The 26,926-nt window shown below is 47.9% G+C and overlaps 1 protein-coding gene and 1 non-coding gene across 2 annotated transcripts in view; one reads left to right on the top strand and one right to left on the bottom strand.

Moving 5' to 3' along the window:
• Positions 1-26,926, top strand: part of BANK1 (B cell scaffold protein with ankyrin repeats 1) — a 311,769-nt gene that overhangs the window by 236,782 nt on the left and 48,061 nt on the right. Inside the window, exon 8 of the mRNA XM_029076540.2 lies at positions 24,940-25,033. Within this exon, the coding sequence (XP_028932373.1) occupies positions 24,940-25,033 (94 nt within the window). The remainder of the gene's footprint in view (positions 1-24,939; positions 25,034-26,926) is intronic.
• LOC114815723 lies at positions 9,035-9,172 on the bottom strand. Its single transcript, XR_003763525.1, has one exon. It is a non-coding gene; the product is annotated as a small nucleolar RNA SNORA7 (small nucleolar RNA).

The raw sequence follows: 26,926 nt of genomic DNA, 5'->3' as shown, positions 1-26,926 counted from the left end.
GACACGGGCCTTTTCCCACGTGTAATTCGGAGGGAGTAGGAGTTAGTCCCCATTTTCATTCATTCATTCAATAGTATTTATTGAGCGCTTACTATGTGCAGAGCACTGTACTAAGCGCTTGGAATGAACAAGTCGGCAACAGAGACAGTCCCTGCCGTTTGACGGGCTTACGGTCTAATCGGGGGAGACGGACAGACGAGAACAATGGCGATAAATAGAGTCGAGGGGAAGGACGTCTCGTAAAAACAAGGGCAACTAAATAGAATCGAGGCGATGAACATTTCATTAACAAAATAAATAGGGTAATGAAAATATATACAGTCGAGCGGACGAGTACGGTGCCGAGGGGATGGGAAGGGAGAGGGGGAGGAGCAGAGGGAGATGGGGGGAAAAGAGAGTTAAGCTGCGGAGAGGTGAAGGGGGTCAGTAGAGGGAGTAGGGGGAGAAGGGGAGCTCAGTCTGGGAAGGCCTCTTGGAGGAGGTGAGTTTTAAGTAGGGTTTTGAAGAGGGGAAGAGAATGAGTTTGGCGGAGGTGAGGAGGGAGGGCGTTCCGGGACCGCGGGAGGACGCGGCCCGGGGGTCGACGGCGGGACGGGCGAGACCGGGGGACGGCGAGGAGGTGGGCGGCGGAGGAGCGGAGCGTGCGGGGTGGGCGGTGGAAAGAGAGAAGGGAGGAGAGGTAGGAAGGGGCGAGGTGATGGAGAGCCTCGAAGCCTAGAGTGAGGAGTTTTTTCCTCATTTTACAGATGAGGAAACTGAGGCACGGAAAAGTTAAGTGACTTACCCAAGGTCACACGGTGGACAAGTGACAGAGTCGGGTCACCTGACTCCCAGGCATCCCCTGAAACCGTAACTGGGATTCTTCGGATCACTTAGCCTTGGCACATAGCAAGCACTTAAAAAATACCATAATAGCAAAAGAATGATATATCACTGAGTTGTTAGGGTTTCTACCTCGTCTCCTCGAGCCTGCTGGGGATGGGTTTCCGGCTCTGACTGCTGAAGACAAGTGTGAGTTGAAAATAGGGAAGGGGGTAGGGAAGTGCCCGAGAAGTGTTGTTGGAAACTGGGAAAGAGTTGAGGGAAAAGGGTAGAGGAGAGGCCAAGCAGGTGAGTCGCAGAAACGGGAATCATCAGCGTGACCCGGTAGAAAACACGCTGGACTGAGAACCGGGAGGCCGGGGGTTTGAGGGGGTCTACGACAGATTGGCACATTTCGTCCGTCGGTCAACTAATTGTAATGATTGATGCCATTCATTTCTTATTTTTACTTTTTATGGCATCTGTTAAGTGCTGACTCCGTGTCAGCCGTTCTATTAAACGCCGGCTGGGGTAGATACAAGCTAATCAGGTTGGACACCGTCCACACCCCACTTGGGGATCCCAGCCTTAACCCCCTTGTTCCAGATGAGGTGACCGAGGCACAGAGAAGTCAGGTGATCAGCCCAATGTCACACAGCGGACGAGTGGCTGGGAAGGTGCCTGCTAGTGCTTAGCGCTGTGCTCTGCACACAGTGAGCACTCAATAAGCACCGTTGATTGGTTGATAGAAAGTGGGGGAGCCTGGATTAGAACTCAGGTCCTACGGACTCCCAGGCCCGTGCTCTAACCACTAGTCGATGCTGCTTCTAAACAATTTCCAAATAACCGTCCTCTGGTATGAAACGAAGACACCTTTGGTCTGGCACACGCCCGACTGGATGGGTTCCGCTCCTGAAAAACACGTTGCCGCGGTCTCCGTCAGCAATGAATGTTTTGGTTTTCAGCGATCACTACTGAAAGATACTCGACTCGGAAAGTCTTCGAAATGCCAACCGAGAGCTCAAGGAACAGCTGAAGCCGACAGAGGTCGGCAATAGTTCGGATAATTAAAATACGGGGGCAGATCGAAAACTTCATTTTAGTCTTCGAGCCTTTTTCGGAAGCAACTAGAAGCCGGGAACCTTTGGCCTTCTGCCCATCCTTTAGGGAAAGGGTGAATCATTAATGTAATAGCCAAAACGCTGGCAGCCGGAGAGGCAAACAGTGTCGAAGATTCACGTACTGGGTAATCCGTTGGATGATTTAAAATGGACCGGGGACTACGAAGTCGGTGAAAGCGCAAAGGAAAATAAGTGTCGAAGGAATCTTTTCTTTATTATCATTATTTGACATCGATCAGCCGAGAGCACCTTTGGTCGGGTTGCAAAACAGGACAAACTGGGGGGAGAGAGAGGAATCCGTCGGAAAGCTTTCCGGCTAAATCCTCCGTATTTTCGATTTTAAAGGATCTTTGCTGAATCATGTCCGTAATAGCTCCGTGGAGAATTCTAACTCCCCTTTACAGGTTCTAACGGTATTTTCCATCTCATTAGTGATATTGAAAATGAATCTTAATCGTTTGGAATTCTCCGCTCAACGTCCTTTTAACAAATGGACATTGAAGTCAAGGACTTTAGCCTCTAGCCACCCTTTTATTTTGTTTACTGACATTTAAGCGCTTACTATGTGCCAGGCACTTAACTGAGCTCTAGAACAGATACGAGCTAGTCGGGGTGGAGGCCGTCCACATCCCATATGGGTTTCGCCGTCTCTAAGTCCCATTTTCCAGATGAGGTGACTGAGGCCCAGAGAAGTGAAGTGACTTGCCCAAGGTCACACGGCGGCCGAGCGGGGATCAGAACCCAGATCCTCCTGCCTCCCAGGCCCGGAGTCCATCCACTAGGCCACTTGAAATGCAACCCCGCGATACCGCAACGTTGCAATTTGGTATAAATTCTACAAAGGACCATCTGACTTTCTCCACCGTGTCTGATGAGTTTGGGCCGACGTTTGCGTCCTGGTCTCCGTTCTAACGAGAAAAACCATTAAAGCTCCTACGAGGCTCATTCGAACACAAAGTCGGATAACAATAATAATAATAATGTTGGTATCTGTTAAGCGCTTACTACGTGCCGAGCACTGTTCTAAGGCGCTGGGGTAGATACAGGCTAATCAGCTTGTCCCACGTGAGGCTCACGGTCTTCATCCGCATTTGACAGATGAGGGAACTGAGGCACCGAGAAGTCGAGCGACTTGCCCAAAGCCACCCAGCTGACAGGTGGCGGAGCCGGGATTAGAACCCATGACCCCCGACTCCTAAGCCCGGGCTCTTTCCACTGAGCCACGAGGCCCTGATGGAGATAACTTCCCCGCCTAGAGCTCTGAAAAGACCCGGACTGCTCGAGGTTTAGGCAAGATTCAGGGCTCAGCATCGATCGTTCCATCCTTCGATGCTCCGTACTGAGCGCTTACTACATGCGGGGCACCGTACTAAGCAGTTGGGAAAGCACAGTACCCCCGAGCTGGTAGCCGCCATCCCCGCCTGCAACCTGAGAGGCAGAGGACCTGGGTTCCAATCCGAGCACTGCTACTTACTTCCTGGCTGACCTTGGGCAGATCACTTAACCACCCCGTGCCTCAGTATACCCGACTAGAAAATGAGCATTCAATACCTGTTCTCCCTCCTACTTAGACCGTGAGCCCCGGGTGGGACAGGGACTGGGCCCCACCCGATTATCTTGTATCCACCCCAGCGCGTGGCCCATCGTGAGTACTTACCAAATACCATAACGTCGGGAGAATACGGCGCAAAGGTCTCGGTAGACACGACCCCTGCCCTGAAAGAGACGGATATTGAATATATTACAGGTAGGGGGAAGCAACCAAGTGTAAGGGTAGGGACGTAAGGGCGGGGGGATGAGGTGAAGATACGATTTTTTAAGGCGTAAGGACCCAGGGCTTTAGGAAATGCAGGAGGGAGAAAGGCTAGAGAGGGGAGACGAACGATGAACTCTGTTCCTGGATTGGTCGAGGTTTAAGCAAGGTACGGGACTCGGCGGGAGGGAGCCACCGGGCTGGTCGGTCGATCCGTCGATGCTACGTACTGAGCGCTTACTGGACGCAGAGTAAGGATTATGAGGGTACTGGTTAAAGGCTCACAATGCGCCAAGCGCTGTTCTAAGCGCCGGGGTAGATGCAGAGGCAGCATGGCGTAGCGGGTAGAGCAAGGGCCTGGGAGTCGGGGTCATGGGTTCTGATCCCGGCTCCGCTCCCGTCCGCCGTGCGGTCTCGGGCAGGTCACTTTAGTGCTCGGCGCCTCAGATGCCTCATCTGGAAAATGGGGATCGAGACCGTGAGCCCCACGTGGGACAGGGACTGGGTCCAACCCAACTTGCTTGCGTCCACCCCAGGGCTTAGTCCAGTGCCTGGCCCATAGTAAGCGCTCAACAGATGCCACCGTTATAATTATACGAGGTCAGCAGGTGGTCCCACGTGGGCTCACAGTCTTCATCCCCATTTTACAGATGAGCTAACTGAGGCCCAGAGAAATGAAGTGACCTGCCCGGAGTCACACAGCCGACAAGCGGCGGAGCCGGGATTAGAACCCACAACCTCTGACCTCCCAAGTCCGTGCGCTTTCCGCTAAACCACCTTCCTTCCGTACCGTACCGTAGAGTACTAAGCGGTTGGGAAAGTACAATCCGACAGTCGGGAGCCGCGATCCCACAGAGAGCTGGCGGTCCAAAGGAGCAGCGTTGGGTCCCATTCCCCTGCGCACCCCACCCGAACCTCAGGTCTCCACATCCCTAAAATATGCCAGCAAAGAGAGGGTCTCCTCCAACGACCGGGTGAACTATCGGCCGAGCAGACCTGGGCCCGAGGGGCTGGGATGGCTGACCCCTTCCACGTCCCATCCGTTCCTCCTCCGAATTAGCGGCGAAGAGCGGGCTCTGCCCCTCGGCGCCTGCAGAGAGAGGGAAAGAGAGAGGCAGCTGGACTCTTGACTCGCTAAGCCGAAAGCTCGTTGTGGGGGGTGGGGGGGGAGAGCGAAGAATAGGATCCCCGAGCCTCGCCCGTTCCCCGGAGGAGACTTCCGGGCCCCGACTAGCAGACGCTGAAGATCCCCTCTTTTCCCCGGGCGCTGAGTTTTAACCTGTGCCGAACTCTCCCGCAGCTGGCAGCCCGCGTAAAAATAATTCACAGGAGGTGGAGGGGCTGCGGGGAGAGCGCCGAATAGATCGGTGAAATCTTCCTCCCCTGCTCTTATCTCGGTCTTCTGGAAGTTTCCTACCCGCTCTGAACAGAGTTGGAAACGCTCTCCTAGTTGATTAAAAGCATCTGCAAGGGCCGATTATGTACAAACGTCCTTCCTCTCATTCAGCAGCAGAGGTATATCATTTTCAAATCACTTTCCGTAGACGCTACGTGGGATTTTGTAGTTCTTTTCCCCCGCGTGGAATCGTAAAATTTTGAGACTCATTATTTCTCTGTCTACTTGTCGCGGGTAGTCTTGGGTCCTGCCGCCTTCTACTTGACTGATTACGCCCAGGTGCTTGAACAGTGAGTTCGGGGAGGTTTCGAGGCCCCTCGGCGAGGCAGATGGCGGAGATGAAGAGGTGTCTTGGGGTTCACCTGACCCCGCTCCCCTTACCTATCCTTCCCAGGCCACGGCTCATACTTTCGGGAGGCGCCGAGTTGGAAGGATGTCGGAAAGTATTCATTCCCATTTAGGACGAAAGAGTCTTTCCTGCCATCTACTTTCGAGAAGCAGCGTGGTGTAGTGGGTAGAGTCGGAGCCTGGGAGTCAGAAGGTCATGAGTTCTAATCCCGATTCCGCCACCTGTCTGCTGTGTGGCCTTGGGCAAGTCACTTCACTTCTCTGGGCCTCGGTTACCTCATCTGGAAAATGGGGATCAAAACTACGAGCCCCACGTGGGACCGGGACTACGTCCAACCCGATTTGCTTGTATCCACCCCGGCGCAGTCCCTGTCCCCCATGGGGCTCGCACTCTTAATTCCCATTTTACAAATGAGGTAACTGAGGCTCAGAGAAGCTAAGTGACTTACCCAAGGTCACACAGCAGACATGTGGCAGAAGTGAGATTAGAATCCAGGTATTTGTTAAGCGCTTACTATGTGCCGAGCACTGTTCTAAGCGCTGGGGTAGACACAAGGGAATCAGGTTGTCCCACGTGGGGCTCACCGTCTTAATCCCCATTTTACAGATGAGGTAACTGAGGCACCGAGAAGTTAAGTGACTTGCCCAAAGTCACACAGCTGACAAGTGGCCGAGCGCAGGTCCTTCTGACTCCCAGGCCTGTACTCTACCCACTAAACTACTGTATTTATTGAGTTTTCTGCTGGGTGCGGAGCACTGTACTAAGCAGACGGGAAAGTACAGTACAGTAGAGTTGGTAGACAACCATCCCTGCCCTCAAGGAGCTTACTGTCTAGGGGGAAGCATAGACTAAAATAGATGACTGGGGAAGCGACAGAGAATAAGCGGATGTACATGAGCACGATGGGGCTCGTGATGAGATGATACCGAAGTGTCTAATGGATACCGACCCAAGTACACAGACGAAACGGGAGGGAGGATGATTAGGGTGGGGAAAAGAGAGGTCAGTCGGGGTGGCTTCTTGGAGGAGCTGCGATTTTCAACCCTCAGATAGGATTTCCTTTTAGATTGACTCATAATCGGAGGGTCAGAATCAATAGTAGTATCGATTAAGCGCTTATAATGTGCAGACCGCTGAACTAAGTGCTGGGAGAAACGACGAATTAGACACGGTCCCTTTGGGATCTTACAGTCTGAGACCTCCGGCTTCAGTGAGTGGTGATGTCAAATTCAAATCCTCCCCCGAAGCTCAGACTGTCATCTATTTTATCCGAAAGCCCACGTGGATACTTGGGCAAAAATAGGTGACCACAAGACTACGGTGAATATTTCTCTTACAGAATTGGGGGATATTAGGCGTATTAGCACGAAGATGAGAACGGCTTCATTTATTAGAGCCAAAATGTCTGGTTGCTAGGTTACACAGGGACGGAGACGTGTGTGGCATTTAATGAAAAAGAATATCTATCAACGAGCTGCCTGCCTTTGAGGGAAACGCGCAGAAGGCTAATGAAGAGGCACATTGGTAGGAATTATGATGAAGAATCGACAACCTCTGGACTCCTAAAAACCATCCGATATCCCTCCTGGACACTATTTCAGATTAGCTACCATTCACCGAAGTGTCCTGTCAAGGTTCCGTTCTAAGTGGAAAAAAAAAAGACCGGATTACCCGAGACCGACATCGGCTCGGAGACTGAAAGTCCCCCTGTCTCTGGGAGGGCTGTGGGGCTAAACGTAGAGTTCGATTTAGAGTTAAGTCGTTTAATAAGTGCGGGTACTCCCCGGATGTTCGTGTTGTTCTGTGAAGTTGTGCTGTTTGAAATGATCTTCTATATGATTCTCACAAGCGTAAGTGTAAACAGTTCGGGCGAGTGGACGTGAAGCAGTTGAACAGCATTCTGTTCCAGAGAAGCACTTGACTGCTGGGTGACCTGGGGCAAATCCCTAAACTTCTCTGGGCCTCAGTTACCCCACCTGTAAAATGGTGATTAAGACTGTGAGCCCCATGTGGGACGCGATTCCCTTGTATCTACCCCAGCCCTGAGTACGGTGCCTGGCACGTGTTTAATCAATACCATGAGAAGTGGTAAATGGAAGGGAAATGCCACTGATAAAAAGTACTCTCTATGCATCAAGCACTTCTAAGCGTTGGGTGGATACTAGTTAATCAGCTCGGACCCGATCCCTCTTCCGCACGGTGCTCACGGTCTAAGAAGGAAGGAGTACAGGTATCTCATCCCCGTTTTACGGTTGAAGAAACTGAGGCCCGGAGAGGTTAAGCGACTTGCCCAAGTTCACATAGCAGGCAAGTGGTGGAGTCAGGAGTAGAACCCAGGCCCTCCGACTCCCAAGCCTGTGGTCATTCCACCAGGCTGTGAGGCTTCCTGACACCCATACTCTCTTCAGCCTTTGTTGCTAAGGATTCAAAGGATTTGAAAAGCAAATATTAAATGGGTCTGCTTGGATCAGCTTTACTATTTGGAAGGGATTTTCTGGTAGAAAATTTCAGTGTTGGCTCGAATCTGCATGGGGAGAAGCAAACCTGAAGTATTCTGTACCACCGTGGTTTCTTTTCAGAGATGACGCTTCTGACGGTGAGATAATAATGGTGTTGGTATTTGTGAAGCACTTAATATGTGTCAATCTTTGGGTCTATGCAAGATAATTCGGCCAATCGATACTATTTATCGAGCAATTTCTTGAGAACTAGACTCAGTGCTTGGAAGAGCAAAATAGAGTGAGTAGACATTGCCCTGGCCCTCAAGAAGCTTACAATCTAGTGGGGGAGAGAGAATCACTCATTGGTATTTGTTGAGCACTTACTGTGCACAGAGCACTGTGCCAAATCCTTAGGAGAGATAGATTTGGTAATAATAATGTTTGTATTTGTTAAGCGCTTACTGTGTGCCGAGCACTGTTCTAAGCGCTGGGGTAGACATAGGGGAATCAGGTCGTCCCACGTGGGGCTCACAGTCTTAATCCCCATTTGACAGATGAGGTAACTGAGGCACAGAGAAGTTAAGTGACTTGTCCACAGTCACACAGCTGACAAGTGGCAGAGCCGGGATTCAAACTCATGACCTCCGACTCCAAAGCCCGTGCTCTTTCCACTGAGCCACGCTGCTTCTCGTGGCTTGGTAGCCACAGTCCTTGCCCACTAGGTGCTTACAGTGTAGATCACACACAAACTCCGTCCTACGTGAGGCCCACGGTCTAAGGAGGAGGGAGAAGAGATATTTTAACTCCATTTTACAGGAGAGGAAAGTGAAGCACAGAGAAGTTACGTGACCTGCCCGCGGTAACGCAGCAGGCGTGTGGCAGAACCAGAATTTAAATCTAGGTATCCCCTAGACTCTAAGTTTTACCAACTCTCTAAGACCGTAAGACTGTCTCGTCTTGCGCCGTCGAGTCGTTTCCGACCCTTAGCGGCACCTCGGACCCATCTCCCCCGGAGCGCCCCGCTCTCCATCTGCACTCGCTCTGGTAGTGGTTCCAGAGAGTTTTCTTGGGAAAAATCCGGAAGTGCTTTACCACTGCCGCCTTCCACGCGGCATACCGAGTCTCCGCCCTCGACTCTTCCATCCCGCTGCTGCCCAGCACGGGTGAGTTGTGACTTGTAGCAGACGGCCTTCCACTCGCTAGCCACTGGCTAAACTAAGAATGGAACGGACAGGCCTCTGCTCGACTCTCCCTCCCATAGCCGAGACTGGTAGAGGCCTGGAAACTCTCCAGATACGACCCTGAGAGGGTAAGACTGTCTACCAACTCTGTTATGCCGTACTCTCCAAGAGCTTAGTACAGTGCTCCGCACCAAGTAAAGTGCTCAGTAAATCGATTGATCCTGAAATCCATCCTCGTGCTCTTTCCATTAGGCGACACTGTCTTCGCTGCCAACGCTTTTATACTGTAGTGCCCTAAGTGCTTAAAATTGTGTTCTGCACGTAATAATGCTCTGCACACTGTAAGTGCTCGATAAATACCATCGACAGTGATTGACGGTAGCTAAGGACACTGTGTTCTCAGAGTTTTTGCCCATCAAGTAAGTCCTTGTTGTGTTAATGTATTTGCCCAATATCCGGACTTTTGCTGTGGGCAGAGAACGAACCTATCGACTCTGCTGTATCGCACCGCAAAGTGCTCTACACACAGTAAGCGCTCGCTAAATATGACTGATTGATGGATTGATGAGCTTCCTTTTGGTAGATTGATTCTTTGATACACTCAGCCCCACCGCACTTACGTAAATATTCATATACTCTATTTCCCCCATCAATCAGTCCATAACTGGCATTTATTGAGTACTTAACGTGTGCAGAGTACTGTACTAAACGCTCGGGCGAGTGCCGTACAATGATCCCTGCCTACAGTGAGCTCCCTCGCCCTTCGTATACCCAGAACGCCAATCTCCCCAGCTTCAAAATCCTGCTGAAATCATATCTCCTCCAGGAAGCCTCCTGTGATTAATCTCTTTATCGATCCATCAAGAAACCGATGGTATCCGTTGAGTGTTTGCTGTGTGCGGAGCACCGTACTGTGCGTTGGGGAGATTATGATATAATAGGGTTGATATACACATTCCCTTGCCCATAGCAAGCTTACGGTCTAGAGGGGAAAGAGGCATTAATAAATATAAATAATTTATGCCCCGACTATGCACTTGAATATGAATAACCATCTGTGGCTATATCCATAAATGCTTATAACTTAATGCTTCTCTTATAAGGCTTATAACTTTAGCATTTGCTTATCTATTTATCCACTTCTTCCTCCTGCTGTCTGTGAATTGTTTTGGGTCCTGTCTCCTCTGCCGTACCGTAAGATACTTTAGGGCCGAAATGGAATCTATCAACCGTTTCGTACCCTCCTCAAGGCTTAACGCAGTGGTCTGCGCCCAGCAGGTGCTCGGTAAATAATATTCCTCAGTTGCCTGGCAAGTAGGTGGCAAGAAACTATCCTTCCTCTTGAAAAGGAATGGAAATTTTGCAACATGTTCTCATCCCGGTGGTTTCTGAGACTATTTAAACTTTCAAAATGTTCAGAGTACTCTAACTCAGCCCTGGCAATACGTGGGTGGCTATTAAACCAGATTCCATCCCTTGCACGCAGGAGGAGGTCAGACGCAGGGGAAAATAAACTATGGTATCCATTCTGCTAACACGTAGGGGAGTATGATTTAGTAGAGTTGGTAGATATAATCCCTGGCTTCAAGGTGCTTACAGGGAGAGACAGACCATATTCACGCAAAGGCACTAAGCACTTGGGAGAGTATAACAGTGTCGATAGACACGATCGCCGCCATCGAGGAATTTATAATCAATCGGGGAGACCTTTCTGTTTCATTGGAACCACGTGGCCCAGGGGAAAGAGTGAAGATGGGAGTAAGGGGACCTGGGTTCTAATCCTAGCTCTGCCACTCACCTTCTGTGCAACCCTGGGTAAGTCACTCAACTTCTCTGTGCCTCACTTTATCTGTAATCCTGCCTCGTCTTATGGCGTCGAGTCGTTCCCGACCCATAGCGACACCACGGACACGTCTCTCCCACAGCGCCCCGCTCTCCGTCTGCGATTATTCTGGTGGTGGATCCATAGAGTTTTCTTGGGAAAAATCCAGAAGGGGTTTACCACCGCCTCCCTCCGCGCAGTAAACTCGAGTCTCCACCTTCGACTCTCTCCCGTGCCGCTGCTGCCCAGCATGGGGGAGTTTTGACTTGCAGCAGATGACCTTCCGCTCGCCAGCCACTGGCCAAGCTAGGAATGGAGCGGACAGGCCTCTGCTTGACTCTCCCTCCCGTAGCCGAGACTGGTGGAGGACTGAAAACTCTCGGTGCGACCCCGAGCGGGATTATCTGTAATACAGGGATTCGATACCAGTACTGCTTTCTTCTCAGACTGTGAGTCCTGGGTGGGACACGGACTGTGTCTGTTGTGATTCTAGTACGTTTCCCGTGATGTTTGGCACACACAAGCGCTTAATGAATAAATGTCGTATCATTACATACGCTTGAACGTGCCGCTTTAGTATTTCACAGGATATTCCAACTTTCCTCCTTAATGTAGAAATGTTCGATGGCCATTTCCCCCCGCCCCCTCCACAAGTGCTTCTGAGAGAGTCACCAAAAAAACCGCCGCATGCCCTGAAAGCCTTGGCAACCGTTTCATTTGCACAGTTATTTTTCTGGAAATTGTAGACCCGAACCAAATTACATCTCCGACACCTGCCTCGTCGCTCCTTCCCCCGGTCTCTGATGCCGCCTGAGACCGGCTTACGTGTCCCAGTCTGGCTGACAGTTTACTAATCATCCATCTCTGGGACTCACTTTCCCCAGACTGGAGCAAGTTCATCTGAAATTCCCGGACTTGAGAAATAGGACTGTGGTCACGGTTAAGTCAAGCTGTAAAACTCATAGCCAGAAGAGCCCCCTCAGCTATTCCTGTAATTCCCGAAATAGAGCTAAAGGACTTACAGGCTTAATAAAATTATTTTTCACCCACCGCTTTCTCCGAAGCCAACTTTTTTAATGAGAAAATGATCCTTGCCAGAACTTTTTTGTGTGGGGGCAAAAGGCAGGATTCTTGATTGGAAACATCATTCAGCTAGTGCTGCAGTGTTAATAAATGGAAACTCAGCAATAGCTCAGCAGCTTAGAGGAAGTATCTGCACCCAGGTTTCCAAACCTTAATAAAAAAATCATCCCTGATGATTAAAAAGCAGTTTATGTCCATTATTTAAAATGAAATACTGATCTTCTCGATGAGAGGCTGTTTTTACCATCGTTCAGTATATAATCATTAAATCGGGGGAATTTATTTATGTAGTCAGTCATTCTTTTTAACGGTATTTATTAAGGCAAACACAAGCGCCGGGGTAAATACAAGTTAATCAGGTCGAACACAGTCCCTGTCCCTTATGGGTCTTACAGACCGAGTAGAAGGGAGAACAGGTATTGAATTCCCATTTTACCATTATGGAAACTGAGCCACGGAGAAGTGAAGTGATCCGAACAAGGTCACACGGGTGGCAAGTGATAGTGCTGAGATTGGAACTCAGATCCTCTGACTCCCAGGCCTGAACCTCTTTCCACTAGGCCAAGGCTTCTGAAGAATTTTATTAAGGACTTACTCCGCGCGGAGCACTGTGCTAAGCAGCCGGGAGATGTGACTCTTGTCAGAGGTGTCCCCCCTTTATTAGAGCCCTGAATGACTTTATGCAGGACCGTAACCTGAAACCTTCAGTTCAGAAACCGTTTGGAGATGGATAATTGAGTCTCCCACTGCAAACAGTGGACCTGCCTCAGAAACTTCAGGAAAGACAACTTGCATTCAGCAGTGGAGTGATGGCGGTTGAAAGGTAGCGTGACCTTAGGAAAAGAGGCTGGGCCTGGGAGCCAAAGGACTGGGTTCTTTTCTTTCTTTTATGGTATTTGTTAAGCGCCGTGCTACGCACCGGGGAAGCTACAAGAGAATCAGGTTGGACACAATCCCTGTCCACCTTGCCTGCTGCGTGACCTTGGTCAAGTCACTTAGCTTCTCTGGGCTTCGGTTTCCTCATCCGTACGGTGCGGATTCAATGTCTGTCCTCTCTCTTACTTACACCCTGAGCTCCCCGTGTCCGACCTGTTTATCTTCTGTCTACCCCGGAATTTAATAAACACTTCAAATACCACCCCTATTTCTGTGTCAACCCCAGTTCTCATTAGTGAAGCATCAGAGAAGCAGCGTGGCTTAGTGGCAAGAGTGCGGGCTTGGGAGTCAGAAGTCATGGGTTCGAAAGCCGGCTCTGCCGCCTGTCAGCTGTGTGACTTTGGGCAAGTCACTTAACTTCTCTGGGCCTCAGTTCCCTCATCTGTAAAATGGGGGTGAAGACTGTGGGACAACCTGACTATCTTGTATCTACCCCAGCACTTAAAACAGTGCTTTGCACACAGTAAGCGCTAACAAATACCAATATTATTATTATTATTATTATTAGTGAGTGGCCCAGAAAAACTAACAGCTTCTTGCCCCTGCCCCTTGTGTTCCTTCAGAAGTAGCATGGCTTAATGCCAAGAGCACGGGCTTGGGAGTCAGAAGACGTGGATGCCAATCTCGGCTCCGTCACTTGTCGGCTGTGTGACGCTGGGCAAGCCATTTAACATCTCTGTGCCTCGGTTACCACGTCTGTAAATGGGGGTTTAAGACCGTGAGCCCCACGCGGGACAAACTGATTACCCCGGCGCTTCCAACAGTGGCTGGCACATAGAAGCGCTTAACAAATACCATCCTTATTATTATTCAGAAGCACAGAGTGAAATGAGCAAGCCTGAGGCAGGGGTTTCGCTTACCACAAAGGGCACACAAAGGTTATTTACACGGAGGGTCCATTTTTGCTTTAAATGATCAAGGGGAAGCTGAGTCGAAGCTCCGCGACCTGGCTGCAGAGACCAAGATGGCCGCTGTGGTCTTTGATGCCCAGACCCCGCTCTGACCCCCGGACCCATGCTCTATCCACTAGGCCATGCTGCTTTTAGGCTACCAGGAACTTATCAATTTCGCCTCTTGATTTTAACAAAACAGACACCTGGAAAAGCGTTTATGAGATAGCTCTAGCTAATGAACGTGAGCAGCCTGGGGTAGGATGCCGAAGATGAAAAAAAATCTAGGGATTTGCGGCCCGCCACCAAACCAAGCATCAGTAGTCATCCCTAAAGAAACTCCTCGCCCCCTAAGCACTACGCTGGAACCACTGGAGATAATAGATGAAATCACGCTCCAAAACAGAAGAGAGAATCCTGCTCCGATGGCAAGAAACGGGCGATAAGCTTGTGAACCCCCCCTTCCGCCATTGAGAAGGGAGACCTTTTAAAATCTAGGAGAAGAGCCAAAATGTGAACAAAATGATCTTTGTTCTGACTCTGGAGGAATTCACATTCAAGTCAAAAGCTCGAAAGACGGAAAAGCACCCAAGTTTGTTGGTACCCCTGCACAAATCTTCAAACATGGAAGAGACCTAATCTTCAGATTCCTTCCTTTGCTTTTCCTCTATTTATGGGTCACTGAGGAAATACAGTAAGACTTCCAAAATGCCACTATCTTCACCCCCTTCAAAAAGAAAGGCGAGAGAGCTGACGAAAACTACGGACAAATCTTTTTGCTCTCCGTTTTGCGGATGAGAAAACTGGGTATCGAGAAATGACGTGAGTCACCCAAGATCACACTGCCGGCGAGTGGCGGAGTCAGGATTAGAACCCACGTCCTTCGATTCCCAGGTCTGGGCCCTTTCCATTAGGCCATGCTGGCCTGCAAAATTCCCATTGCCTCCACCCACAATTTTAAAGCTTCCTTCCCGATACCTTCTCTTGCTTCCCATGAGTCCGAGAGAAGAGTCGTCAAGAGTCACACCAAAATGGACTGAGAAATAGAAATGGAGGGAATTAAACTTCCTTCAGACTCACATCTTTATTTCCATCAAACTTAACCTCGTTCCTTTAACACTATGGGTACATCCACCATTGATTATTTTCTTGACTAGGCTAAGAAGACATTTCATGAATAAATAGCCAATGGCTTTAAAAATTAAGCCACCCCATAGTGAAGATCACCATTCTCTTAAGGTTAGAAATGAAATCTATATTACAAAATCCTGAAAGTTTCAATAGTGAGGCAACACAAAAAGAGAAACGTATCGTCATTATTTCTATCCTGTCACCTTTCAGGCTGAGCAAAGTAATGTTTTCTCTACCCTACAAGTGCTTATTGGTTTCACTGATTCTCCTCTATTTTTATTTTGCATGAAAAGAGTGTATTTCTTTTAAGAACAGATTTTTAGTTGTTCATACTCGCCCAGAAAACTTTTCCTTTCATTGAAACTCAGGGGTACTGAAAATTTACTTTTGATAAGTTTATTCTATTATCAAGTTATCAGGTTCAGCTAATCAGATTTATTCTAGTTCAAAATGGGATTGGGGACTTCATAAAAATATTTTCCTTAACTCACTCTCTGCCTGTACTTACGTGAGTCTATTAAGGAATGTGTAGGTTGTAGCCAACCAAAAAATATTCTCTGAAATAAGGAGAAAACTAAAAAGCTTCAAATCCAACAAACACTTTCCCGCCCTGGCTTAGGTGTCCACAGTTGTCGGGAAAATAGTGAATCTGTGTATTGTGTCTGGGGCAAAGGAGGAGAGATGGAAAAGCATGGCTCAGTGGAAAGAGCATGGGCTTGGGAGTCAGAGGTCATGGGTTCTAATCCCAACTCTGCCACTTGTCTGCTGTGTGACCTTGGGCAAGTCACTTCATTTCCCTGTGCCTCAGTTCCCTCATCTGTAAAACGGGGATGAAGACTGTGAGCACCACGTGGGATGACCTGATCACCTGTATCCCCCCAGTGCTTAGAACAGTGCTTTGCGCATAGTAAGCGCTTAGCAAATACCATCATTATGATTATTAAAAGGGTGAATTTGAATGAATTTTTTTGTACAGCTCCTTGGGCTCTGTGAAAGAACATCATGCTGAAATTTTACACTGCCCCAACTTGTTTTGTCATTCTCTTTCAGTCAGTCACTCATATTTATTGAGTGCGGAGCACTGTAATAATAATAATGTTGGTATTTGTTAAGCGCCTACTATGTGCCGAGCACTGTTCTAAGCGCTGGGGTAGATACAGGGTAATCAGCTGGTCCCACGTGAGGCTCACAGTCTTAATCCCCATTTTACAGATGAGGTCACTGAGGCACCGAGAAATGAAGCGACTGGCCCAAAGTCACACAGCTGACAGGTGGCGGAGCCGGGATTAGAACCCATGACCCCTGACTCCCAAGCCCGGGCTCTTTCCACTGAGCCACGACTTGGGAAATTACAAGACGACAGAGTCGATAGACATGTTCCCTGGCCACAAGGAGCTTACAGTGTGGATGTGGAGACAGACATTCAAATAAATTACGGATATGTACCTAAGTGCTGTGGGACTGAGGTTGGAGTGCCGTAAGAAGCAGCGTAGCGTAGTGAATAGAGAATGGGTCTGGGAGTCAGAAGGTCATGGGTTCTAATCCCTGCTCTTCCACTTGTCCGCTGTGTGACCTTGAGCAAGTCACTTTGCTTCTCTGTGCCTCGGTTCCCTCATCCGTAAAATGGGGATTGAGACAGTGAGCCCTACATGGGACAGGGACCTTGTCCAACCCAATTTGCTTCGCTTATATCCACCCCAGAGCTCAGTACCTAGACTGGTTTAACAAATACCGTAATAATCATTATAATGGATACAAATCTAAGTGCAAGGCTGACGGAGAAGGGAGAAAGAGTAGGGTAATTGAGGGCCCGTTGGAGGAGATGCGATTTTAATAAGGCTTTGTAGGTGGGGAGAGTCATGGTCTGTCGGATAAGAAGAGGGGGAAGGGTTCCAGGCCAGAGGCAGACCAGGGCTCAGTGGCGAGACAGATTAGACTGAGGTACAGTGAGTAAGTTGGCATTAGAGGAGGGAAGTGAATGAGCTGGGTCGTAGTAAGAGATCAGAGAGTTAAGTTAGGAGGGAGAAGGGTGATTGAGTGTTTAAAAGCCAATGGTCGGGATTTTCTGTTAGATGTGGCGGCAGCTGGGCGAACACTGGAAGCTTGTGAGGAGTGGGAAAACATGCACTGGATGGTTTCGTAGAAAAATAATCCAAGCAAAGTCCCAATATGGACTTCAGTGCCCCCTCATATCTCACCTCGCTATTCTCCGACTCCAACCCATCCTGCACACCCTGCTCCTCTAATACCAACCTTCTCACTGTAACTCAATCTCGTCTATCCCGTCGCCGACCTCTCTCCCACGTCCTGCCTCTGGACTCCCTCTACGTATCCGACCGACAATCACTCTCCCTTTATTCACCCCTCCCTCAGCCCCACAGCACTTACCTACCTATCTGTAATTTATCTGTTCATAACAACATCTTTCTTCCTCTCTAGACTTTAAATTCTCCGAGGGCCGGGAATGTGGCCATCGACGCTGTGATTTTGTACTCTCCAATGTGCTTAGTAAAGTGTTCTGCACACAGTAAGCACTTGATAAACGACGACTGATTGAGCAGGAAGAGACAGGAGGGAAGGAGATCAGCAAAGAGGCTGATGCAGTGGTCACGGTGGGTTAGGATAAGTGCTCGAATCACCGTAATAGCAATTCGGATGAAGGGGAAAGGGCAGATTTTCAGGGTGTTGTGAAAGTAGAAGCTTTGAGGGTCAAGTTGCATTATTCTAGTCTGTATTCTCTCCTCTCTATTGCCTTCCAGGATATAATTATGGGGAAGAGTTATTTTGTACATTTTACCAAGTACATTTGACTCCTGGGAATATGACTTGAGCTCCGTTGAAATGCTTATTTCTTAGACTTCCATCCACAAAACAGTAATTTCTTCCTTCCACGCTCACTTCCATGAACCCCAAACTTTGTCTTGTCTTATGCCGAGTCGTTTCTCACCCGTAAACGATGCCACGGACACATCCCCCGCAGAACGCCCCACCTCCACCTGCAATCGTTCCGGTAGTGGATCCATAGACTTTTCTTGGTAAAAATACGGAAGGGGTTTACCGTCGCCTCCTTCCACGCGGTAAACTTGAGTCTCCGCCCTCGACTCTCTCTCGTGCCGCTGCTGCCCAGCGCGGGTGAGTTTTGGCTTGTATCGGGTGGCCTTCCGCTTGCCAGCTAGGCCAAGCTAGGAATAGGACGGGTAGGCCTCTGCTTGACTCTCCCTCCCGTAGTCGAGATTGGAGAGTCCTGGGAACCCTCCAGGTGCGACCCTGAGAGGGGCCCCTAACTTTCCATTCCAGAAAATCAGACATCAATATTTTAATCGCTTTCTTGGGCAATTCCTCTGTGTCTCACCCACAACCTGTGGGAGTCCCTCGGGGCTCAGCTCTGGGTCCCCTTCTGTTCTCTATTCCTACTCATTCGTTCCTATGACTTCACCTACCATTTCTATGGGGATGATTCCCAAATCCACTTCTCCAGCCCCGATTTCTCTCCTTCTCTGCAATCCCACATCTCTTCCTGTCTTCGGGACATCTCTACTTGGTTGTCCCGCTGACACCTCAAACTTAACATTTCCCTAACAGAACTCTTTATCTTCCCACCCAAACCCTGTCCTCCCCTTGACTTTCCTATCACTGTAGATATTACCGCCATCCTCCCAGTCTCACAAGCCCCTAAACATGATGTTAACTTCGACTCATCGCTCTCATTCAACCCACAGATTCAATCTGTCCCCAGATCCTGTAGGTTCGACCCTCACAACATTGCTAAGACCTACCTTTTCCGAACTCCTTCCACGCTAATCCAAGCATTTATCGTATCCCACCTTGATTACTGCATCAGCCTCCTCGCCGATCTCGCTGTCTCCTGATTCTCCCCACTCCAGTCCATAATTCACTCTGCTACCCGGATCATTTTGCTATAAAACCATTCAGTCCACGTTTCCCCTCGATTACCTCCGGTGGATGTCCAACAGACTCCACGACAAACAGAAAATCCTAACCATTGGCTTTAAAGTACTCAATCGTCTCGCTCCCGTCTACTTTACCTCGCTGATTTCCTACTACAACCCAGCCCAAAGACTTTGCGCCTCTAACGCCAGCCTACTCCCGGTGCCTCGATCTAGCGTATCTCGCCAGCAACCTCTCGCTCACATCCTGCCTCTGTCCTGGAAAGCCCTCCTTCCATATATCCGAAAGACAGTCACTCTCCCTCACTCTCCCCACCTTCAAACCTTATCGCATGTCCTACAGAAGGCTAGGCCCTCATTTCCCCTTCTCCCACTCCCTTCCAAGTTGCCCTTGCATTTGGATTTGCTCACCTATTTCACACTTCCTTCAATCCCTCAGCAGTTATGCACATTTACAGAATTTATTTACATTAATATCTGTGTCCCCCTTTTAATCGTAAGCTAGTTGCAGATAGGGAATGTGTCTATCACCTCTATTATATTTTACTCTCCGCGAGTGTTCAGTACTGCGCTCTGCACGTATTAAGCTCTCAAGAAATACGACTGATTGAGTATATTCCACTGCAGTCCCAAGTCCTGGATCAGTCCTCCGTACTTGGACTCAGCGTTGACCGAAAAGCTCTTCCTAATGTTTGTGTTTGGTAGATATGGGTTGTTCTCCTTACGTTCCATATTTTATTGGAAAGTCACGGGGAAACCCAAAAGTGCAAAAGGCCTTGCTGTTCATCAGTTGATATTTATTTCCAAATAATAAACCGCAGTTTGAGTGGGAAATTGGCTGGGTTTACATGGAGAGTTCTCAGTTTGTTACTGGTTGTGATGTCAGAAGCTAACTGCTGCCTCGCCAAGTGAACGTTCCAAGCCTGTAGCTTCTACAGTCCAAAATTTCATTAACTCTGCTTAGTTTCTTACGTTAGATCTCTTGGGTAAAACACACACACACACAAAATGACTCAGGGATATGAATCAAAAGTTTCCCTGAGAGGATGAAAGCAAACCAGATTGGTTGTGGTGAGTCAACTCTAATGTGACCGTCTGGAAATTGGAGAGAACTGAATCCCGTGTGGAATATTGACCATGTTTACCCACCCAAGTGAATTGGAGGATTGCAAAATTATATGTTGATTTGCCTCATGTAGATTTGCCTCACTGGCCCCCAGATAGAGTCCCTCACCAAAAGAATCTCATTGAACTTTCCACGTGGAACAAATGGAGTTCCTTTTCACTTTGTACAGGAAATTCCCTGCTACTGAATATCACGCCCAAATTAAATAACGTGTTCGAATGATTCAAAGATCCAAATTGAATTCACATTGAGATAGGGTGGGGTGTTGGGATTTTCCATGTGTATTTTCAATCTTCTTATGCATTTCTAAGACTTAAACAACGGAATAAATCGTTGAGATGCCAGTTTACGTAGCAGGAAAGACAAATAATAATAATAATAATAATAATGTTGGTATTTGTTAAGCGCTTACTATGTGCCGAGCACTGTTCTAAGCGCTGGGGTAGATACAGGGTAATCAGGTGGTCCCACGTGAGGCTCACAGTTAATCCCCATTTTACAGATGAGGGAACTGAGGCACAGAGAAGTGAAGTGACTCGCCCACAGTCACACAGCTGACAAGTGGCAGAGCCGGGAGTCGAACTCATGACCTCTGACTCCGAAGCCCAGGCTCTTTCCACTGAGCCATGCTGCTTCCCTAAATAAATTCCTTCTATCTACCTGGGATAGAATCTTCCCCGGCATAAATTAAATTTACCATCTGGATTGTGCAAAATGCTGATTCACCGAGTGTCGCTGGATACGTTGAACCTTATTCTTCCACTGGTCTTTGTATTCCCTTCCATCTGAGAAGGAAAGATGATTTTGGACTGAGCAGCTTTGGAAATTTTTAGCATGAAGAGGATTATTCAAATGTGGAAATGTAATCGCTCTGGGGGGGTGAGTCCTCAAACAAGGAGAAAATGGACTTCCTTAAACATTGTCTCTTCAACTTTCAAGGATGCTTGGCCATTAAATAGAGTGTGTTAAATGGTAGTTGAAATAGCATGGTATTTATTTATGGGGCCCCTACTACATGCAAGGTACTGTTCTGAGCACTTTATGATGTAACAGGAAGCCAAAACGAGTTCTCTGCCCAACAGAAGCTTAGCTCTAGGAGTATAGTGTAGATATGGGAAGCAGCATGGTCTAGTGGATAGAACACAGGCCTGGGAGTCAGAGGGACCTGGGTTCTAATCCCGGCTCTGCCTCTTATCTGCTGTGTGACCTTGGGCAAGTCACGTCACTTCTGTGCCTCAGTCATCTCATCTGTCAAAATGGGACCGTTACCCCCACGTGGGACAGGGACTGTGCCCAACCCAATTTGCATGTATCGACCCCAGTGCTTTGGACAGTGCCTGGCATGTAGTAAGCGCTTAAAAAATACCACCATTATCATCATTATTATCTTAGGGGGTCTTCCCTACATTTCTTCTGTATCTGTTATGTCTCAAAGATAATGTCTCAATAACAATAATAATAATAATAATAATGGTATTTGTTAAGCACTTACTATGAGCCAAACACTGTTCTAAACACTGGGGAAGATACAAGGGTAATCAGGTTGTTCCACATGGGGTTCACAGTCTTAATCCCCATTTTACAGATGAGCTAACTGAGGCACAGAGAGGTAAAGTGACTTGCCCAGTCACACAGCTGACAAGTGGCGGAGCCGGGATTAGAACTCACGACCTCTGACTCCCCAGCCTGGGCTCTTTCCACTGAGCCACGCTGCTTCCCTTCTGCTGCTTTCTGATATGAAACCCAATTTGCATTCCTCACCTGTAAAATGAGGATGAAGACTGTGAGCCCCACGTGGGACGTGGACTGTGCCCAACCTGATCAGCGTGTATCTACCTCAGGACTTGGCACATAGAAAACGTTCAATAAATACCATTAAACATAAAAAAATGCTCAATAAATACTACTGAGTGAGTTTTCATCCCCAACCCACTGCCCCTCCTCCAAGGAAGAGCATCCTTACTCAAGCTCCACTTTCGGGGTGTTGTCCTGGTGGTGAGAAACCCCTGGCAAATATTTTCAGGCAGTGAATACTGAGAAGTGGCCGCAAGAATGATAATAATAATAATTTTGGTATTTGTTCAGCGCGTACTATGTACAGAGCACTGTTCTAAGCGCTGGGGTAGATCCAGGGTCATCAGGTTGTCCCACGTGAGGCTCACAGTTAATCCCCATTTGACAGATGAGGAAACTGAGGCACAGAGAAGTGAAGTGACTTGACCACAAAGCTGACAAGTGGCAGAGCCGGAATTCGAACCCATGACCTCTGACTCCCAAGCCCGGGCTCTTTCCACTGAGCCACGCTGCTTCTCTACAGGAAGCCACCTTTTTTCAAAAAAGATGCAGTCGAAGCCAAGAGAAATCCCACTGAGTTCTGTATCAAAGATCACCTCCCTGCGTTCTTAAAAAAAAAAACAACAATTTGAAATCTTATTTTTGTGGTTATTAGCAGACGCGGTGTTACATTATGCATGATTTTTGGCGGCTGGTATGAACAAACTTCATTATCTTCTATTGGAATATTATCCCAGATTTTGCAGTCCGTTGCTTTCACGTAGGTTAATGTATAATTATGGCTCGTGGTTAAAATGGTTATCCCTCAGGAAGTTATGCATTCTCATTATCGAGGACAATGTTGTGTTCTCTTAAACCGGGAAGGATTTTTGAAACTCAGTGAGCTTTACTTTAGGAAGCCGTGCAAAAGTTGGATCAGGTGCGGTGCACTTAATGAATTTAAAAGGGATTTTTGAAATAGAAGACTATTTGGAGAGGACCTGATTTTTGAAATATTTCTCTTTTGGCGCCCCTTCATATGTCAGATGACCAGGTAGTCCAAAAGCTAAATTCCAATCCAAATATATGGCCTAATCTTTTTTTTTTGGACTAGTCTAATTTTTTTTGACTAATTATTTTCTATTATATAAATTATGCCTTCACTCTGCACTGGGCCCCTGGTCCTAGTCACCGCACACGCAATTCCACAACAGTCATGTATATAGCTTTAAAGTATATGTAATAATAATGATAATGTTGGTATTTGTTAAGCACTTACTATGTGCCGAGCACTGTTCTAAGCGCTGGGGTAGATACAGGGTCATCAGGTTGTCTCACGTGAGGCTCACGGTTAATCCCCATTTTACAGATGAGAGAACTGAGGCACATAGTAAGTGCTTAACAAATACCAAGATGATTATTATTATTAGTGAGGGAACAAGGATTAGAACCCAGGTCCCCTGACCCCCCCGTCCACTAGGCAACTCGGTTTCTCTAGAAGCTGCCCAGAAATTTGGTGCCTCGAAAATTTTAGTACGGCTTGCCTAAATTTGGGATGACCTCAAAGTATAATATTGTTGGTATTTGTTAAGCATTTACTATGTGCAGAGCACTGTTCTAAGCACTGGGGTAGATACAGGGTAATCAGGTTGTCCCACGTGAGGCTCACAGTCTTCATCCCCATTTTACAGATGAGGTAACAGGCACAGAGAAGTGAAGTGACTTGCCCACAGCCACACAGTTGACAAGTGGCAGAGTCAGGATTCGAACCCATGACCTCTGGCTTCCAAGCCCGGGCTATTGCCACTGAGCCACGCTGCTTCTCTATCAAAGTATCTGTCTGCTTCGTTCAGGCCAGGTTCCACGGGACCAGCCAGTGTCGGCCACGAGGCACAGAGAGAGGAGAGAGACAAAAAGAGATAAAGAGAGACAGAGACAGAGAGAAGCAGCGTAGCTCAGTGGAAAGAGCAAGGGCCTGGGAGTCAGAGGTCATGGGTTCTAATCCCGGCTCCACCGCCTGTCTGCTGACTTTGGGCAAGTCTCTTCACTTCTCTGTGCCTCCGTTACCTCATCTGGAAAATGGGGATTAAAAGTCTGTGAGCCCCACGTGGGACAACCTCATTACCTTGAATCTACCCCAGGGTTTAGAACAGTGCTTGGCACATAGTGAGCACTTAACAAAAACCATTATTAGACAGAAACAGATAGCAAGAAGGAGAGAGAGAGAGATCGAGTGAAAGAGGCTATCATAGATGGGGAAGAAATATAACATACTTCTTTTCCAGTGAATAGTTGGGAAAGGACAGTGGAGATCGATCAATCAATCAGTGGTATTTATTAAGTGCATACTGTGTGCAGAGCCCTGCATTAAATGCTTGGAATAGTAATCCCAGCTCTGCCACTTGTCAGCTGTGTGACTGTGGGCAAGTCACTTCACTTCTCTGTGCCTCAGTTACCTCATCTGCCAAATGGGAATTAACCGTGAGCCTCACATGGGACGACCCGATGACCCTGTATCTCCCCCAGCGCTTAGAACAGTGCTCTGCACGTAGTGAGCGCTTAACAAATACCAACGTTATTATTATTATAATAGAATCGTTAGACAGATTCCCTGCCCACAATGAGCTTACGGTCTAGAGGGATGGAAATAGCTTCAAAATGACATACAGGCCTAATTTCTCACCTCCCCAGTATGATTTTCATTAGGAAGCAAGATAAACTAGTTGCCAAATTCACTTTTTTCATTTTTCACTGAGCCGCCTGTGCCTCTCTGTGTCACTGAAAAGCTAAACTAGCTGAAGGATCATTTTAAATAAATGAAGATGTAGTAGTCATGGCAAAGAAAAATAAATTAATTTTTATTCAGGGGACTAACTAAAGTCGTATGCCTTCTTTCACGCAGACTTTATTGTTATTGAGTCAGTGATCGATGCTGAGGTTGTTTTGAATGTCTCTGGGAATGTCATTCTGCGGTTCGTTCAACGTCGATGCCAAAGGGATCGGCGTTAATAGTACGTCTTTCATCTGTATAATTCCCCGTTAATTAACTAAAGCTCAGACGCTTATTGAAGCTATTGAAATACGCAAGACGAAGCAGCCTGTTACCGCCTTGTGTTGTTAAACCCCAGACTTACAGATGCCATAAGGAAAAACAGCAGCATCACATAACAACGAGACGCGAAGAGGAAAGAACATCATTACAGACGATGAGTGTGCTTTTTCTTTCAGATCCATGAAGACTTCAGAAATGCGAAACAAGAAAATGAAGAGAGAGGAAGCAAGGGGAATTCAACTTACGCGCTTCCTACCCCGAAATTCAGCTGTAAGTTGGCACCCCCTGACAAATCAATTCTTTAGGAAGAGTAAATTGTACCTCTCTTTGTAGATGTAGAGTTGGTACTAAATTCAGGTGACAAAGTTGCTTTAGCATCGCTTTGAGCCTCATGATGAGTTTATCCACCAATAGTACGTACTGTGTGTTGATGGTACAGAGCACTGAGCTAAGCCCTTGGGGGAGTATAATAAAAATAATAATGTTGGTATTTGTTAAGCGCTTACTACGTGCAGAGCACTGTTCTAAGCGCTGGGGTAGACACAGGGGAATCAGGTTGTCCCACGTGGGGCTCACAGTCTTCATCCTCATTTTACAGATGAGGGAACTGAGGCACAGAGAAGTGAAGTGACTCGCCCACAGTCACACAGCCGGCAGGTGGCAGAGCTGGGAGTCGAACTCATGAGCTCTGACTCCAAAGCCCAGGCTCTTTCCACTGAGCCACGCTGCTTCTCTAATATAGAGTATAATAGAGTTGGTAGAGATGATCCCTGCCCACGAGGATCTAGTATTCATTCATTCATTCATTCAATAGTATTTATTGAGCGCTTACTATGTGCAGAGCACTGTACTAAGCGCTTGGAATGTACAAATCGGTAACAGATCGAGACGGTCCCTGCCCTTTGACGGGCGCACGGTCTAATCGGGGGAGACGGACAGACGAGGACGATGGCGATAAATAGAATCGAGGGGATGAACATCTCATTAAAACAATAGCAACTAAATAGAATCAAGGCGATGTACATTTCATTAACAAAATATAGCGCCTGGACCTCGGAGTCAAAAGGACCTGGGTTCGAATCCTAAATCCTCCACTTGTCAGCTGCGTGACCTTGGGCAAGTCACTTCACTTCTCTGTGCCTCAGTTACCCCATCCGTAAAATTGGGGTTGAGACTCTTGTAGGACAGGGACTTTGTCCACCGCGATTTGCTTGTATCCATCCCAGCGTTTAATACAGTGCCTAGCACGTAATTACCACAATTATTATAGAGTAACTCGCATTTTAATTGAGCCAAAGAACAACTGATGATGTACCAGAAAACAACGGTCTTCGAAACAAAGAAGGGATAGAAAGAGAAGCACGAAAAGCAGCGTGGCTCAGTGGAAAGAGCACGGGCTGGGGAGTCGGAGGCCATGGGTTCAAATCCCGGCTCTGCCGCTTGTCAGCAGTGTGACTGTGGGCAAGTCGCTTCTCTGTGCCTCAGTTACCTCATCTGGAAAATGGGCATTGAGACTGTGAGCCCCACTTGGGACAACCTGATCACCTTTTATCCTCCCCAGCGCTTAACAAATGCCATCATTATTATTATTCTTAGATACATTGAAGTATTCTTGCTGGCTTTCTTCTAACCTCATATATTGATCCAGCTACTTTAAACCCGGCCGTTATACCGGGAGGTCAGGAGAGAACCTTTTAAGGGCCAGCGAAGCGTAATCTTGAACAACATATGTAATCAATAGGCTAGTGGGAGAAAATCATCATCGTGATGGTATTTGTTAAGCACTTACTATGTATCAAGCACTGCTCCGAGTACTGGGTTAGATACAAGCTATAACCAGGTTGGACCCAGATCCTGTCCCACACGGGGCTCACAGTCTCAATCCCCATTTTATAGACGAGGGAACGAGACCCAGAGACGAAGCGACCTGACAGCAGACAAGTGGGAGAGCCGGGATTAGAACCCAGGTCCTTCTTACTCCCTGGCCCGAGCTCTTCCACTAGGAAAAACCGCTCCTCAAAACAAAAAACAGCAGCAGGAAGGCCAGCCTGGTATTCCGCGATCGGTAGCTGGGCTGCTTTTCCACAGAAACGGCAGGAAAATCAGGACGATTAATCAATCCGTCAAGTCACGTGTATTCAATTACTGATCTGGGCTGATCTG

This window comes from Ornithorhynchus anatinus, chromosome 12, assembly GCF_004115215.2.
Source record: "Ornithorhynchus anatinus isolate Pmale09 chromosome 12, mOrnAna1.pri.v4, whole genome shotgun sequence".
Classification (NCBI taxonomy): domain Eukaryota; kingdom Metazoa; phylum Chordata; class Mammalia; order Monotremata; family Ornithorhynchidae; genus Ornithorhynchus; species Ornithorhynchus anatinus.
The sequence above is the reverse complement of the archived record's forward strand: the minus strand, read 5'-3'. Positions and strand labels throughout refer to the sequence as shown.